Below are 16,644 nucleotides of genomic sequence, written 5' to 3'. Positions count from 1 at the left end.
ATCGATACATTTGATTTCACAATGATACATACGAGCCGGATAACGATCACACTTCTCGAATTCAATAGTCAGAACAATTCGTAAAAAATTACCTACTTGATCACCTATGTGTATCGATAACAATTATCTTTTATGCTATTTCAATAACTTCGATCGAGTATCGAACGTGAATATATTTGTAATGAAGTTTTCTCGATCATACAATTGTAACACAATACGTTGGGAAAATCACCGATTTCGAAATCTGTTATTTATTCGAATCATGCGATACTATTAGTATCGCGATCAATACGGTGTCGTCGAAATAGAGAATAATACAGCTTAACTCGATAAATATTGCCCTGTCAATTTACCTATCCACCAGGGTGAATGCAATTTAATGAGGTCCCACGGTATAGTGAAAAAACAGTGTATGTGAAATTCAATATGTACCCTGTTCGAATCTCCGTAAACGATATTTAGTGAAAAATAAAAAAAAGAGAGAAAGAACGAAATGAAAAACCGATATTTTCGGTTTGAAAATAAATACCTTCGAAACATTGATTTATAGGCATGGAAAATATTTTTCAGGATATCAATGTATATTCCTGGAACGACTTTTTTTATTTTTCTTCTTTTAAAGCGTTGCGAGGTCGTTGTTCCACTTCGACGATCTTATTTCTACTGAAAGATCTCTAGAGCAGCGAAAATCTCTAGGATCCACGCAGAAATAACGGGAGAAACGAAACGATATTTAAAGGCTCCGTAAGACGAAATTGATTTTCTGCCAGTCGTTGGTTGCGTGCCTAGACAGTCGGACATTTTACCGAGCCGCTCTCCTTTTTCTCATAAATAAATCAGCTTGCATCCCGGCCGTAAGTCAGAAATAAAAACGATGAGATTGTAAAGCACAGACTAGTCTATCGAGGGAAATCCCACAACCTTATCACTCACAATCCGTCTAAGGAATATTAGAGGAAGTTACACCTCCAGCCAACGAAATGACCGTTTCAAGATTGATTCTCGATGATGTGAGTAAAAGACCAAGTATGATAAATCACCGAAGTCAGTCAGACAAAATAAGCCATAAGAATATAACAGATACGAGTGAGTGAATAAAAAGCAAGAGGAAAAAACGAAAAATAATAAGGATCAATTCAAAAGATCCGAAGAGAAATTTGGAGCTACGAAAATAAATTTTTTAGAAGTTATTTCAAAATCATATCAAACATGTCTTAAAAACTTAAAGCAAAGTTTTATACGTTTAAAGATATTCGAGGTCTTGTCTCATTCGAGTCGCTCAAGACACTGAAGTCACTCAACGATTTGCAAGGATGATTGAAAATTGTTTTCGAGACATTAACGTAACTCAAGGATATGAAGAAATCCTAAGCAATAAATACAATAAAAGTACAAAGAAAAGTTTTATGATGGGCGGAAGTCCAGCCTTACGGAAAAAGTTCGCGAAGATGACGGGAGAAAAAACTAGGACGAGCAAAAATTTCCCAAGACCGTAGATAGCGGGATTCAACATAGCTTTGGTCTGACAGTGACGTATACGAACTGCGCCACAATGGCCAGAACCTAAATTGTTTCGAAGTAAATAGCGCGCGGGTGCCTCGTGGCTAGCAAATTGCATCCATGGCACTTTAGAACGATATTCTCCAGCCCGTCCTGCCCTTTGTTATAGTCGCCACCCTTTAACCCTTCTACAATTTGTTTGGCAACGGATGACCACTGCTGTAAGCGCATTTAGAACGCTTATTTTTGCGCAGTGCGAGCAACGAATATTTTTCTGGTCGCGCGACCATTTATCCTTACCTGTTAATTGAAAACAACATTACTCGGATTAAGTATACCATTCAGTTGTGGTGACCAAGCAAAATGTGCATAAAATGGTCTGCATACGCAGGATTCGCAAAATATGTGGGAAATATTTATAAAGTTGATTCTATGCATTAAATGATGAAAAAAGTTTATACAAAAATGTCGTTAGGCTTATTTTTCTTTTTTATAAGCAATTTTATTTTACGGAATATGCGTAGGATTTTGACTGTGATATTTAAAAGAAATTTAAAAATATTTAACACCCTGTAGAACTATATGCACAGGTTAAGGGTACGAGATCCATGCTTATTGCGTGGTGAAATATTTGACTTTAAGAGTTCGCGCTTTCATATTTTATTTCCGTGGTTTTCTCATACGACCAAGGAGCAACGGTGCCGCATCCTGACTATAATATAAATGAATAGGACACTATTTACCAAGTTTAGTGGCAACGCTTATGATTTACGCGTAATACATCGGTACCATTTACATCCTCGCAGAGAGTAATTTGTACAGAAAGCTGCAGCGATACAGCAGTGCAGTGGAAGTGCAGGTGCGGGATGTTCACCGTGCTTCAACGTTGAATCAAATATGTATCAGGAAACGGCTCGGTATTAACCTGGTGAGATACCCATAATTAAACCTCAAACGTATGAAAATAACGCTAATTGCGGAGCCTTATTATCGATGCGGCGCGATGTTTTGCTGACGCGATTGATATGCGATTGCTCGTCGAATTCTCTTATATGAAGTTAATTAATTTTGATCTATAGTCTCACATTACGGCATATTCGAGCAAAATAAAATCGCATCTTCCTTAAAAAAGGATCAAGATTAAAAATCACTTTAACATTTTTGAGAATATTCTACAAAGTAGATTCAACCGAAGCAAAAGTTTGTAAAAAATCTCACACGTGCTACAGCTTATTTATGTTTGATAAGTCTCACTGAGCTATGCAACATCGATTTAAAGTTTGATAGGAAGGAAATATGAAATCAAAATCCTACATCAGCCAAGTAGTAGGTTATTGCTATTTGAATTTTAGTAGAAGCAAGAGCGATGGTACTATTAATGATCTCCTTTCCTTTCCATTTCTTCCGTTCCTTTCCTTCCTTGTGGCAAAAATACATATATCCTTCGAATATACGTTTCGATCCAAAGCGATGAGTATATATATATATATATAACGACTTTCGTCAGCAATCTCTGTGATGACTCTAAAGAAATATTTAGGAAATGATCTCGCGTGTATTTGCCAGATTATTATTTTATTATTATTAATTATTATCGTATCTAAATTATTCGTAATCCTCTAAACTATTAATCTAATCCACGAAATAGCGATACAGGAGGACACGAACGAAATTAACGTACGTATAATTGCTGCAACACCGATGCCCGTAAATTATGGTAAACGAAGAGACTAGGTGTGCCCACACCAATGAACTGTGAACTCGTAGTCGGTATAGCAATGTCTCCTTTGGCTACGAACTAGAAACGAACAGAGTCTCGTACTGCGGCGTAACTAAATAGGTGTATTGTCATTGGACGCTTCAGTACAAAGCAAAAGGATCACCTACAGGAACACTGTGACACGACAGGTGAGAGACATCCGAAATTAATTCAGCGGTCCTGGCGCACGTGAAATTAACCAGCTCGCAAAATTACTTCGTGTACCATCAGGTCTTCTGTTTCATTGCCAGAATCCTGTGTTAAGATAACAAGATGCTTAAACGATACGCAAAGCTCACTTAATTGTGCAGCAATTTTCTTAGAAATGTAGAACGATAACGGGTAACGACAATAATTTCTGATTACCAGATCGGATGTAGTATTCGCCTAAGGAAGGCACTAGCTAGGCTGGTTATTTAACTATGGTAGGATCGCATCGCTGCAGTCACGGCATTGTAATAAAGTCGCTGACTTATACGCGTTACAAGTTCGTTACAAACTCGTGACTGTAAGTAGGGAAGTTGAAGCTCTTAAATTTGCTTCACACGAAAGACTTGCCCGCTCCTCGTTTTCTTCGCTTTGTCTCACTTGCCAGTGCTACTCTTCACTATACGCATGTTTAAAGACACATTTATCATCATTACCGCTATCGAATTTGATAAAAAATTCCATTATACCGAGATCACGCTGTATATTGAGCAAATACTTTTGTTCAGAATTGTGTAAGCACAATCGAAGAATATCGAGTTTTAAATCTTTGCAACTTCGACGGGAATCACATTTAGACTTCCGAGAAACTGAAACGTGAACTTACAAAATTCTAGAATTGTAAAAGAAATTTAGCCCCTTCAGTCGACCAAATAAAAGTTGAATAATTAATGAAAATCGGTTACGAATCCTTTTTTATTCATCAGATAGTAAATTTGTCATATTCGATATTTTTATTAAAAATTATAAAAAATTATAGAAAAAAGGATTTATAACACTGCTGAGTGGATCCTCAAAAGGTCTAGGCCTGAAAAACTCTTGAAGTGTCACAAACTACTCGGTAATAGAAACAAACATTTTGCTTTTAAAAACACCCCCACCTTGAGCGAACAACTGCGGGACAGGTGCAAGGATTCAGTCGTCAATAGCTGTTGTCTTCCATCTGACGTAAACCAAAGGTCGTAGTCTGGCCGCCACGTACGAAGGGTAGAGGCGCCAAGGAATAATCATCAGGAGTAGAGTTGTTTCTCTCCGTCTTACGACACACCTAGATGATGATCGCCGTACACGACGAGTTAGATTCAAACAGTCATTCTTCGAGTACGGTTCGTCTCTGTCTCACGAAGTTCAAGGGTCGTGGTCTGATCGTCAGACACAACATAACAGTTGGCATTGTATCGTATCTAAAAGGGACAGTCCGTTAATAGTCAAGCATCCAATAAAATCATACAGTCCACTTTGTAATCTATCTATCTGGCCTGTAATTCCTTCCCTCCGTCAATCCGCTCACAACCGCGAGTGTCCGAACACGTACAATGCGAATATAAATTATACAAATCAATGAAACGTCGATTCAATTTGACGTAGCACGAAAATTGGCCAAGTTAAAAGGAATTATCTTTAGCACAATTATTGGAATTCTTCCAGATTAACTATATCGTTGTGTTAGTTGGCCCGGTTTGGAACTTTTAGAACTTCTTATATACCGTCTTTTTTTTTTTTTTTTTTGTTAACTCTGGTAAAAAGCATTAACGATTGAATTGAATTGTTCATTTTACGTAACAGTTATAGAAAATATTCGTATTTCAGCGCGTGTAAAATCTTAAAAATGGAGAAATTTTCATTGAAAGAACAAAACCGTCTCCTGTTTACGACATTCATAAGAGAGGGAAGAAATAAATATTCATAAAGACGGGTGCCGTACATCAAGGGAACGCCAATTGCGTCTCGCTGCAAGCATTTCGCGTTTACACACGTGTATTTAACTTAACGTGCCAGTGCATTCTGCAATTGCTACATCTCTCACCCTATTTCCTGCAAATAAACTGCGTCAAATCGAAGATACATGACTCTGGACTAAAGTTTCCATCTAAAGAATCATATTGTAAATTAACTTTTGTTGTACCGAACTTCTCATTGAACATTCGTCTAAACAATATCACAAACTTCGACGTGATTCTTAATTCTGATTAAATTTTCTTCGTGTTTAAATTACATCTTGCATAGCAAAATCGATAAGCATTAAGAACAATTTAAATTCAAGTATCTTCTAAATCATTTTCCGAGACAAATGGTTCGAAAAGAAGATAGATAGAAGAGACGAGAATATGAAGGAAGAAAAGTAGGAGTAAAATTTATCGATTCTATGGACTAGTAAAGGCGAGGACCTCTGCTGACTTGGCAAATCATCGTTCTTCCAATGACGTATCGTTTCGCAAAGATAGCAAAACCAGATCTTTGACACCGATTGTTATCGCAACTGCAGGAAACTGATGCATATCGAAAAGTGAATTGAAAATGCTTGTTAAGTTTTCTAACTTCCTTTTTTACGATCTTCTTCCGTGTCGTTTCCTCTTATTAAAAGGGAGGCTAGCATTACCGTTTCCTTGAGATCAAGGCTATGCATCTTATTTTCTTCGACTGGCGCAACGTTCCTGTGTTTGAATTCAAGCGTAACTTGCGAGAAAGCACTAACAAGGAACTCCCTTTCTCATTTTCATTTTTCTAATTTAAGCACGTTGCTTACGACGTGCGAGAAAATTCATGAGGAAATATTTGACGCATTCTGGTAAAAAGTAATTCCGATAAATATTAAATGAAATATTTCGTATATTTTCAAGAATCTATACCGGTATAATTATATCGCTGAATTTTTACCATCTAAAAAGATAATAAAAATAAAAAATTATTAAGGTGGAGGTAACCATCCTAGAAAAATGTTAACGATGCGTAATACTCGATCAATTTTTTCTTTTCTCGAGATATAATATTGAACTCGAGGTGTATATATTAAATAAAACAATAATACAACAGATTTCTGATTTGTTGCATATGCCGCAGAAGGAAGCGTAAAGCCACGCGATGTGACTGCAGTCAAATTTAATAGTGCCATTTCTCATACGGTGCTATCGTTCCAATCGTTGTTCTCGGTATACACATATACAGAAAACTCGACTTGCATGGAACACGTACAAGGAGATTCGTACATGTGTGCACCTACCGCAATGGAAAGCACAATGCGGCTTGACCAGTTACCAACATTACCACCCAGATTTTCTTCACTCGTAAAAAGCTCAGCCAACGGGTAAACAACGCGACCCCTTCCAAAAAATACTTTTCTTATATTTTACTACTTTCTCGAGCTAATTTTTGCATGATTTCTAACGCAAATATGAATATGAATATGCAAGTGAATATTTTCGAAGTACGAATTACGCGCTATACGTATTATACGTATACGATTCTCGTAAGAACACTTTAAAAAATGTGTTCATGACCTAAAACGTGCTGCAGTTTCAAAGTTGTTTTGTAGGTAACCGTATTCCAGTTCTCATCATTATACAGTTCCCGCCAAACTCGTGTTTATTTCGAGTTTCCGTAATAAGTGATTTTTATGCATTTCCTACCTGCATGTTTTCGTGCAGTACGTGGTGCAAAATTTGTGATGATTTCGACGTTGTTGCATCCCACAAACTGGTCACACTCACCTGTAACACAAAGCGAGGAAAATATTACGTTATTTTTTAACATATTGTTTTCTTTTTCTTCTTCTTCTTCTTTCTTCTTGATAAGGATATCGATCGAATATAAATTCAGGGATTTCAGAATTACGTATTACCAAAGTTACTTGATAAAATTTGCTACGACGTTTCACACACTCGATTAGGCGCATCACGGCAGCTGTTTCAATAGTTTATGCTCGAATATAATGCGAAGTTACTCCTCGAACAATTAGTGGTTTTATTACCTCCCAGCGTCGTGTAACTGTGTACACATCCCGTTCTGCTGTCCCACTTTCTATATCGCGATCTTTAGATTATAGTTCTAGCTGAAAACGAGCACGGATCCACCAACGTGAAAATCGATCGCAACTCAAAGTTCTAAGATCCTAATCGCATATCTTGAGTGTATAAAAAAGGGACGCTACTACAGGAACTCGTGTAACGGGAAGAAATCTCTTAATCAAATATCTTTCCTTAATTTGTTTAAAAACTTTTCTACGAAGATAGAAACAACCAAGTACCAATGATTCCCATCAATTAGTCTCCGATACCTCGTGACTTTAAAAATACTGAAATACTCTCCAGTCACTAGCGGAGTCAACTTCAGTAGGAAGTCAAGGGAAATTAAGCTGGAATTTCGGGACATAAGTTATTAAGAGTGCGATATCGGCGACACAAAGGAAGCAACGATCCTCTTACAACGTTCGAATAACTTTATCCCTGACCTATTTTCATCGTTTATGAGGTTGCACGAAGTGAACCCATCGAACGATGGCGTCAAAGCAGAACGACGTTATATCCGGGCGAGAGGTAATGAGATCTCTCCTGCCGATTGTTCTACGAATGGACGGCTGGAAACCAAGAAAGACATCACGACCAGCTGCCCCGTTTCATCCTCGATCGTATTTCTTTTCTTTTCCCTCGTTCGAGCATGTAAAATCGAAATCGAAATCAATTTGCGATCCCATCTATCGATACATAAAAATTCGAATGAAAAGATAGCGGAGTAAATTTCGAGGATTTTTATGAACAAACGAGGATTTCGTAATCCACGGGTGATTTCAACAATATGAAAGAGACACGAAATTTTTTATTACGTTGAATTCATCCTTGACCTATATCTTCACTTCAGGACGATTCGGTAGAAATTTATCTTCGATGTTACCTGTACAACGGAGGGCAGAGTAATTAGATCTGGTCTTACAATTTCCTCGAGAATGGAAGATAGAACCGAGCAATGAGAATAACGGCGTCGAAATACCGCAGTGAAATCTGCAAAAAGTAATCTACCTACTATATCTGCTCGTTTTGTACATTGTACAATAGCCATTTTACATACACATTGATTGTTCGAACGCTTAACTTGCTACATAGTCACGATTACGCGAACGCTTTCTCAAAGTATCTAACATTTTTTTTACGCGATTATTTAGAACGTAGAAAGCACAGGAGTATTAGACGAGAACTATTTTTTACAACAAAGAACCACCGACGAAACTATTCGCGTCTCGTTCGGAATTTACACAAGACGCGTGTAGCATGTCAAATGAAAAACGCCATAGGAGAAACTTTTGTGAAGTTTACCCTTACGAATTCAGAAATTATTCCAACGTTTACCGAACCTGTGTGCTCCAACATTTGCACAAAGATCACGTACAAAAACGAACAGGGAACTGCCCCAGGTCAACCGCCTACCGCACTGAAATCGAAGAAAACTTCGAGAACTTTGAAATTTATTCGCTATGTCGGACGAATGCTCGATAAACGGCTGTATTTTAACGCGGCGATATCATTTTCTTTTTCTCCTTTTTACAGCAAACAACAATAAATATCGACCGTATTATCGCGAATCGTCACAAACGCACGGTTCCTCCGACTTAGACAATGGCTCAACGCACACAGTCAGATACCCATAGTTCTGTAGAGGTACATTTCTGCATAAAATAATTGGAAAAGTAGAGCGTCGTGAGTGGTTCAACAATTAAACGTTTGCGTTCCTCGATCCGAGAAACGGGACGAAACGGAAGCCTAAAATGCGCGTTTTCGCGAAATGCATCCATGCCTTTGGAAAGAAATATTTTCGTACCCAGCCCGTTAACCCCGGAGCGGTATTAAACTCGCCGATGCGAAGACGCGAAACAGGGAAGCTCCGTGAACGAGGGAAAAGCTTTGCCAGCTTTGACGACAAAAATTCATCGCTGTAATAAAGAGAAGGGAAACATTCGCCGCTGGTAAAATCAGCTCGAAAGTGCTGCTTCGAGGCAAAGAAGAAAGTCGATTATGTCCACGTTCGATGGACATGTACGTACCTAATTACTTGGCTCTACCTATTATAAAACGGTTACTTGGCTTGGAAAATGTAAGAGCCGACCGTAAAAGACGACGACGACGAACGGTTCGAAAAAAAAAAAGAGACGAGAAAGAAGGAAAATGAAGCTTCTCGTACGGAACGTATTCACTTGGCTGCGGATGCTTTACTAGTTAGAAGAAAGAAATTTTAATCAGAACGAATTTCAAGACCTGTTTGTTCGTCGACCTGCATAAACCGCGTTTACCTCGGAAACTGAAATTATATATCTGAGGGAAATAATAAGTTTTCTCTGCTCGATGATACGAGAAACAGGATAGTTCGTCATCAAATTGTTCGAAGAGAGTCTATAGCGGACCGCAAATAAGTTTTAAATATCTTGATCGAACTTTCAAATTCGAATTTCCTTGACTTCGTGTACGGAGAATTTCCATTTCCAACCTGTTCTCATCTAATATGAAAAACTTAGGCCTGCTCGAAAGCATAAGATATGATAATCGATACGAAGTTTGTCCTCGCTTTTCTTTTGAAAAATCCAATCTAAAGTACGATTTAGTTGTAATTAAAACCAGATATTTAATGACTAAATAAAATCAGATATATCGAACGCAAATTTAGTAATAAAAACGAAATCGTATATCATAACACAGCACAAACACGTTTCGACGAAACTTCTCTCGTTGAGGAGTGCGCAACGACGATCTTAAGTTTAAAACTACAGCTAAACCTGTACGAAACCCAAAGGAGGGAGCGCAAGGTATGCCGAAGATAGTGCGGTAAGAGCCATCGTTGTTGAAAATAGTTCCATTACCCTAACCGGAGTTACGTTAACCCCCTATGTGCCTCGGTGTAGAGGAGTGGTAAACGTCTATTCTTCTGAGGCGGCGAGAAGACGTGAGGCAAACAGAGACAAGCGAAATCGAGGCGAACAACCGCATTTACGAGGATAAAAGATAAATGCTTTGGAAAAGGGTCGCGAAGTTTGAAAGTGCCGCTTTCCATGCGGAAATGTATTTACACCAAGGCCAGAGTCGAGGAAATCGAAAAAAGGGGGAGGACAGGGTCGCAGGAAACGAAAGGCCCGACCACGGTAGGAGATCAAAGAATAAGAGAAGGAGGATGAAACGAAGAGAAAACGAGAGAGAAGAAGAAGAATAAAGAAACAGATCGATAGAGGCACGAAAACGAATCAGTCGTTCGCTTAGTATAGAAGGAAAAATAGAGAAATGTCGTTAGGTATAACCTGGCTGAATTTTTTGTCCTCCATTCCAGCCCTTAGACGCTAACCACAAGTGTCTAGCTGGCGGCGTTACTTCATTATCCGGCGAAAGAAAGGCCGCCCACGGCTGTAAAGTCGTGTCTCTCTAATTAAATTTTTGTTACCGGCGAACGAGCGCCACGAGTCGCTCGTTTGCACCGTGTCCGACGGGTTGACAAACGAATGTAACTTCCGGCTGTTTGGATTGCCCTGGGACTCTGTCCGGCACTTTTGCCGGCTCGTCTAGTAAACTACTTTCTGAGTAATCGAAAAGAAAGAAGAACGGTAGATTTTCTTAGAGAACGTCGCGTAACTCCTGTAATTTTCAAATTCAACGCCGCAAGGAGAATGAAGAAGAACGATACCTCGAATCACGTAGGTATAATTAAATCTGGTAACCGCACTGGCGCTCTCTCGGCGCCAGACAACGGAATAAATAAACGCAAGTTCGAACTACTCGAACTGTCGGTGAATCAATCTAGAATACACGATTGTGTGTGTATTTTTCGATGAATTATCGGGCGTCCTGACGAATACTCGACGATTGAAAATATAATTTGCTCGTACAAACGATGTAAAGCCGGTTTGAAAAGTTTCTGGTAGCAATATTTTAATAATTTATGTTTCGAAAATATTTTATGCTCCAATTGCGCTGAACATCACGCTACAACGTTCGATATCGCGAAAGGTTGTAAAGCTCAAGATAATAAAGAAACTCGTTAAGTATGCCTACGAAGATCGTAAATCCCACAAAAATATAGCGCAATAAACGACGTCATTCTTGGACCTGGTAAACCTAGTACAAGCTATTCTCGTTGCACTTGCACCTTGAATGAGCATTTAGAGAGAACACGTCGAGCAACTTGCTTGCATCGGGCAAGTTAACTTGTTAACAATGTTGCAAAAGATATCGTTGTATCAAGATGCGTAGTTTTAGACTTTTAAACAATACTAAATGTTCCGTTTAATCTTCAATTATAAATTATCGTAACAATTCTTGAGTACATCCGTCCCTAATCGAAAAACAATGACCCAAAGGTATTCACGGTAACGTTGCTTTTCAGAAAATCTAGCGCAAGGTTACGCCATCGTCTGCCAACTATGTAGGTGCTTATTAATCGTTTTAACGACGGGAACAGTGACTCTAGACGAGAGATCGAGCGAGCAAAGAACTTGTCCGCTCGTTTATTCATCGTATTACTAACAATGTGGGGCGAATTTAAATTGGTCTACTAATTTTCTGCTTTGATGCTGTCCGTGACACAATAATCGTCGAAATTGGGCGCGAATCATCGCGGACCAAAAGGGAAGACAGTGACAAATGGAGGTTAAAAGAGGTAGACGAGAGAAAGAGGCCACACGACGAGTAGCACCTTGCCACTCGAGTTTATTTCTGAATACCCTGAGGACGACGTCACACGATGACCAGAATAGCGGGCATCTACGTCATGTCTGGGTAACCCCGAACGAATTTTGAAGACAGACACGCAAAAGTAGCGGGAAAAGGGAGGAAGAGATAGAGACAAGACGTTAATGAAGAAAGATGAGAGGATGAAACGAATTAGAGTCCAACAGGCTGGTGAAAAGGACACGATAGCAACACGATGGTAAAGACCAGGATAGCAAGAAGAAAATGAAGAGACGAGCACGAGGAACGGTGAATGAGAAGAATTCAAAGCGTCAGCTACGCAACACCGAGAATTCGCGATGAAGAGTATAGTCGTGCTCGGTTATTGCCAATCCATTCTTCAAACACCGTCTTGGATTTTCAGCTATGTTAATGTGACGAGCCAAGCCTGTCCCGAACTTCTAACGATGCCAATTTATTCGTTGAATTCTGTTTGGAATCCTGATATCGCGATGGTTAATACGCCACATATAATTTACCACTCCAAATCAGTTAAATCACAAAGCCCGGGATTTGCCGTTATTCGTCCATCGAAAACTTCCTGAAACCCTTCTCGTTGCCAATTCGTGAGCTAAATTATAGTCAAATTTTGGAACGTTTCACGCATACCATACACGAACTCTTCACCTTGTCTAACATATTTTATATTCAATGATATTACATTATCTATTTAAAATTGTTTCTCACTTTCTGTGATTATACATAATACAGGAATATGTTAAACTATTTTCTATATTACATTTTATGGAATTTAGAAATTTAAATATATTGCACATTCCACGTTATGTATATATATAATATAACATAATACATATATTATATTACATATATTATAATAATATAATAATATATATTATATTACTATATTAGTTATATTAAGTATATTATACTTAGCATAATATCAAACAGGTACAATGGAAATATGATAATATATTCAGCACATTAATTTATTCGTAGAAGCCTTTCTAATTTTCAATAGGATTTATGGTAGGAAATTTATGTATACATCATATCATGTGGAATATGAGAACTAGTTTCATATTGTAAAAACACGAAGAGTATTTAAAGAAGTTAAATTAGATGATCGTAAGAATAATTACAGCTGAAGATCTTGAGACATTAAACTCTATGAATCCAAGATCGTGAGAACAGATAAACTATCGATCCTGGAAACTCGAACACGAGTTCAAAGCAAAGGTACTCGTCAAAGATCACCACAAGATTTCAGGACTTCAAGTTCCATGAGTTCATCTAGAAGTCCGTCTTGGACCACTTCATAATCTTAAGGCTTTAAGTTCCATAAGGTCAGTGCCAAAGAGATGAGCGCTTGAAGACGAGATTGGAGTTTTGGGATATCGAACTTGTCAAACCCGGCATGATTGTGAAGCTCAGAGGTATAATTATGTGATGGTGGCAGAATTTTGGAATAACCCACGACGAATCCTTCTACTTCAAAGATTATAAAGCTCATAGAAAACAAGGTTCTCCGGCTTTGAAATGATTCAAGTCCAATTGAAAAATGCTCATGGAATACACTTCAAGAAACAAGTTTTTTTAGAAACAAAAGGAACCTTATGCATAATGTAATCCAAATTCATGAAAAAGAAAAATGGATCTGAAGAAAAACCTTGTATGTCCGAAGAAAAAACCCGTGCCACTTCTTAGTTACAAAGAAAAATTGATGTTTATTCATTTGAGCAGATGGTATACACAAAAGCCAAGAAACGATCGACTAATGTTTATTAGCGCTTACATTTTCTTCTATACAGACAACGTCGTGACGCCATCTTCTCATATTATTAATAACCATTTAGAAAGTGAAATTTGTCTTCAATTCTATACTGCAGTATTCTCATTGGCATGTAGAACATTTTCCAATAAGAAATCCAAATTTTTCAATTTTTACACTTACAGTGTTTTCTACAAGCACTCTTTAATCGTTCTCGGGATAATTTGTAACAGACTCTACAAACTTGGAACGATCCGCAGCAGGCTATCATAGCTTTATTCGAGGGTTATCTACGTGCGGTGCAGAGGAAATTGCTAAGTAGAAATTGTCTTCATCCTTACCCTGTCCCAAATATTTGACACAAGACGACAAGATTCATCCGCTTACGCCATCCAGAAGCCTCGGGTGACGGAAATAGTTACCGAAAAAGGGAGACGCGTGCAAAAGTATAAGGACAAAAATGAATGTGCACAACTATTTGGTGTTAATACTTTTACACAGAATATAACAACGTCGAACGGACTCGTGGTAAAAAAGTCAATTTCGATATCCAATTAAAGTAACAACATCATATCATCGTCTTTTTTTACTCCATCTTTGTAACATCAACGCGAAAAATATGTGACTACTTCGTTAATTATATACGTATAAATTATCACATATATTGGTAATCTTTAATTATCTCGACTTCCATACATTTGAATATTTTTTGCTGTTACCAAAACATTACTGTAATAGCAATGAGTCACGAAAGGTGTTCCAACAATTCAGTTATTTGCTAATTAATTAGCTAGTTCGGTATTTGGAATTGCGGTTGCAATCCGTAGAGAAACAAATTCCAGACCTTCTGATACGACATTACTCTGAATCACATAAATCATGAGTGAGCAGAGAAATGACAATAGAAATCGCCTGACTACTCGCATTGATACCTAACCCAGTAAAACGTAATTTCGCATGTCTGAAATACTCGTAAATCTTTGCGAGAGAATAATCGATACTTTTCTGCTACAGATTATTGTGGTCGGCGGTGGCAGCTTCTTTTTCCTATCTTATTAAATGAAATATGTGAACGATTGATTAATTATTTAGGATACAGTCTTTATAAAAAGTATTTCTACAAGCTTCCAAAGCATAGTGTAAACTTCTATTTACCTGTTGTCCCATTTAACGTAGAATACATCACACTTTTCATTACGAGTTTGCGCTGCACCAGATTCACAATGGTCCATAGAATAGATATTACCGGCAACCACATATTCAATTGTAATATCAAAGTTGTATATTGTAAATTTTCGAGAACGATCCTTTCAGACTCGCAATCTTTCAACAGAATCGTACAGTTCGTTAATTATATAGATATCGAATGGCAACACTTCCTTTTTCGTAACAGCTTCTTCAACTTCAACTGCACTTTAACAATGTGGGGAAAAAATTCTCTATAAAATTGTACTTATTATAAAAGAATCTACTCTGATAATATCCTCTCGAACGCTATACAACACAATTTTGTACGCAATTCCCGAATGTTATGAGCTCGTTAAAAAGTTGGACAAGTTGGAAAAGTAGCAAAAGAGAAGTGGAGAAATTATCGACCGTAGATGCGAAACGGAGTCAACGAGACACGTCTGAAAAAAATCTCAACACGAAACAGCCCAGATATCGTCATACGTATAGACGATATATAATACATAGTTACATTTCTCACATACTCGCGTTGCGTCGTCACACAGAACTCGAAACGTTTACCACATCAGCGAAATACTTCCATCCAGCTCAGTCCTCGATCTGTTACCAACAATTATAATCTCCTTTCTTTGTTCGTTTTCAGCGATATCTTTGTTATATATTTTACGTATCTTTATTCTTCGAAAATAAATTATCTAATAAATTTCGCTGAAACGCTGGCTCGATGAAGCAATAGTCTCCATAGATTTCGTCGTATCGATTTTCAACTTATTTGTTTATCGACACTTCACACAATTTTATTTAGCCTATCACACGTACATGTTTTCTAATACAAGTTCCAGGATATATTCTGCAAAAGATCATTCGATCATTTTCGCCATTATCCACCTCGATTGAGATATATATTTCCAATTTCAGAGTCCACAATGGCGCGCGCTGGCGTTTCGCCAACACGCTTCCTATTTATTTGTATTGTCACGCCTCTGCACGTGGTGGCGGTTCGATGACACGTGACACGGAAAATTATTCATGAACGGGTTACGATTTTCGCGAGCTCGCTACCGATGTCAATGTCGATAATTCGGCGAAGAACCGGTTCGAGTAACTATCCAAATGAAACACGGAAAATACTGACAACTTGGAATCTTTGTTTTGTTGAAAAAACAATTTCGAACCGTTCGACAGACGCACCTGCAACATGCGTGGGCACCATTCGAGAATCGACTGCTCGTACATACCCTAAATTTAACATTCTCGGCGACGCTCCACATTAGAAGAATCATGTCTATACGCAGCATCTTTCTATGTGTTCGTGTGCGTATACACTTAATGTTGGTTCCTGTGTGTGAATAGTTCGCTACACTGTGTGTCGCCTGTAAAGATATATCTACGCGTGTGAACGGCCCTCCGTGTGCCCCACATGCAGGCAACATTTATAGACTCACATGTCCGGTTTAGTGTTTTATATATTATGTATATAAATACTTTAGTCGTGCGATGAACCAGGTGCTTGTGCAGATCGATAAATTTCACGAGTATTGGAATGCATATTTAGATTATGATAATTCGTCATATGTAATTTTAATGGTAATAAGGGAATTTATTAATAAACATATTTTTTTAACGAAGATCTAGTGGGAGATTTTTTGAATTTCTATATATAGAATTTCTCGGTTCTATTATGCGCTGTAAGTTCACGATTCTCAATCGAGCGTAAAGATCTCTTTCACTAGTGCCGCTCTCAAATTTCTGCGACTGGCAATAAGCAAGTTATTATATCGCGG

The 16,644-nt window shown here is 38.0% G+C and overlaps 1 protein-coding gene across 6 annotated transcripts in view; it reads right to left on the bottom strand.

Moving 5' to 3' along the window:
* The window catches only part of Dlg1 (MAGUK family member discs large 1), a 530,764-nt gene that overhangs the window by 504,797 nt on the left and 9,323 nt on the right, over positions 1–16,644 (bottom strand). For 2 of the 6 annotated variants that reach the window (XM_072004650.1, XM_072004679.1), the window contains exon 2: positions 6,874–6,954. The exons of 1 other annotated variant lie outside the window; for it this stretch is intronic. In XM_072004650.1, coding sequence (XP_071860751.1) covers positions 6,874–6,954 — 81 coding nt within the window. Of the gene's footprint in view, positions 1–6,873; positions 6,955–14,827; positions 15,064–16,644 lie in introns of those variants that run through there. 3 more of the 6 variants (XM_072004622.1, XM_072004605.1, XM_072004660.1) reach the window with 3 other exon arrangements.

The sequence above is a fragment of the Bombus fervidus genome, chromosome 1 (genome assembly GCF_041682495.2).
Source record: "Bombus fervidus isolate BK054 chromosome 1, iyBomFerv1, whole genome shotgun sequence".
NCBI lineage: Eukaryota > Metazoa > Arthropoda > Insecta > Hymenoptera > Apidae > Bombus > Bombus fervidus.
The sequence above is the reverse complement of the archived record's forward strand: the minus strand, read 5'-3'. Positions and strand labels throughout refer to the sequence as shown.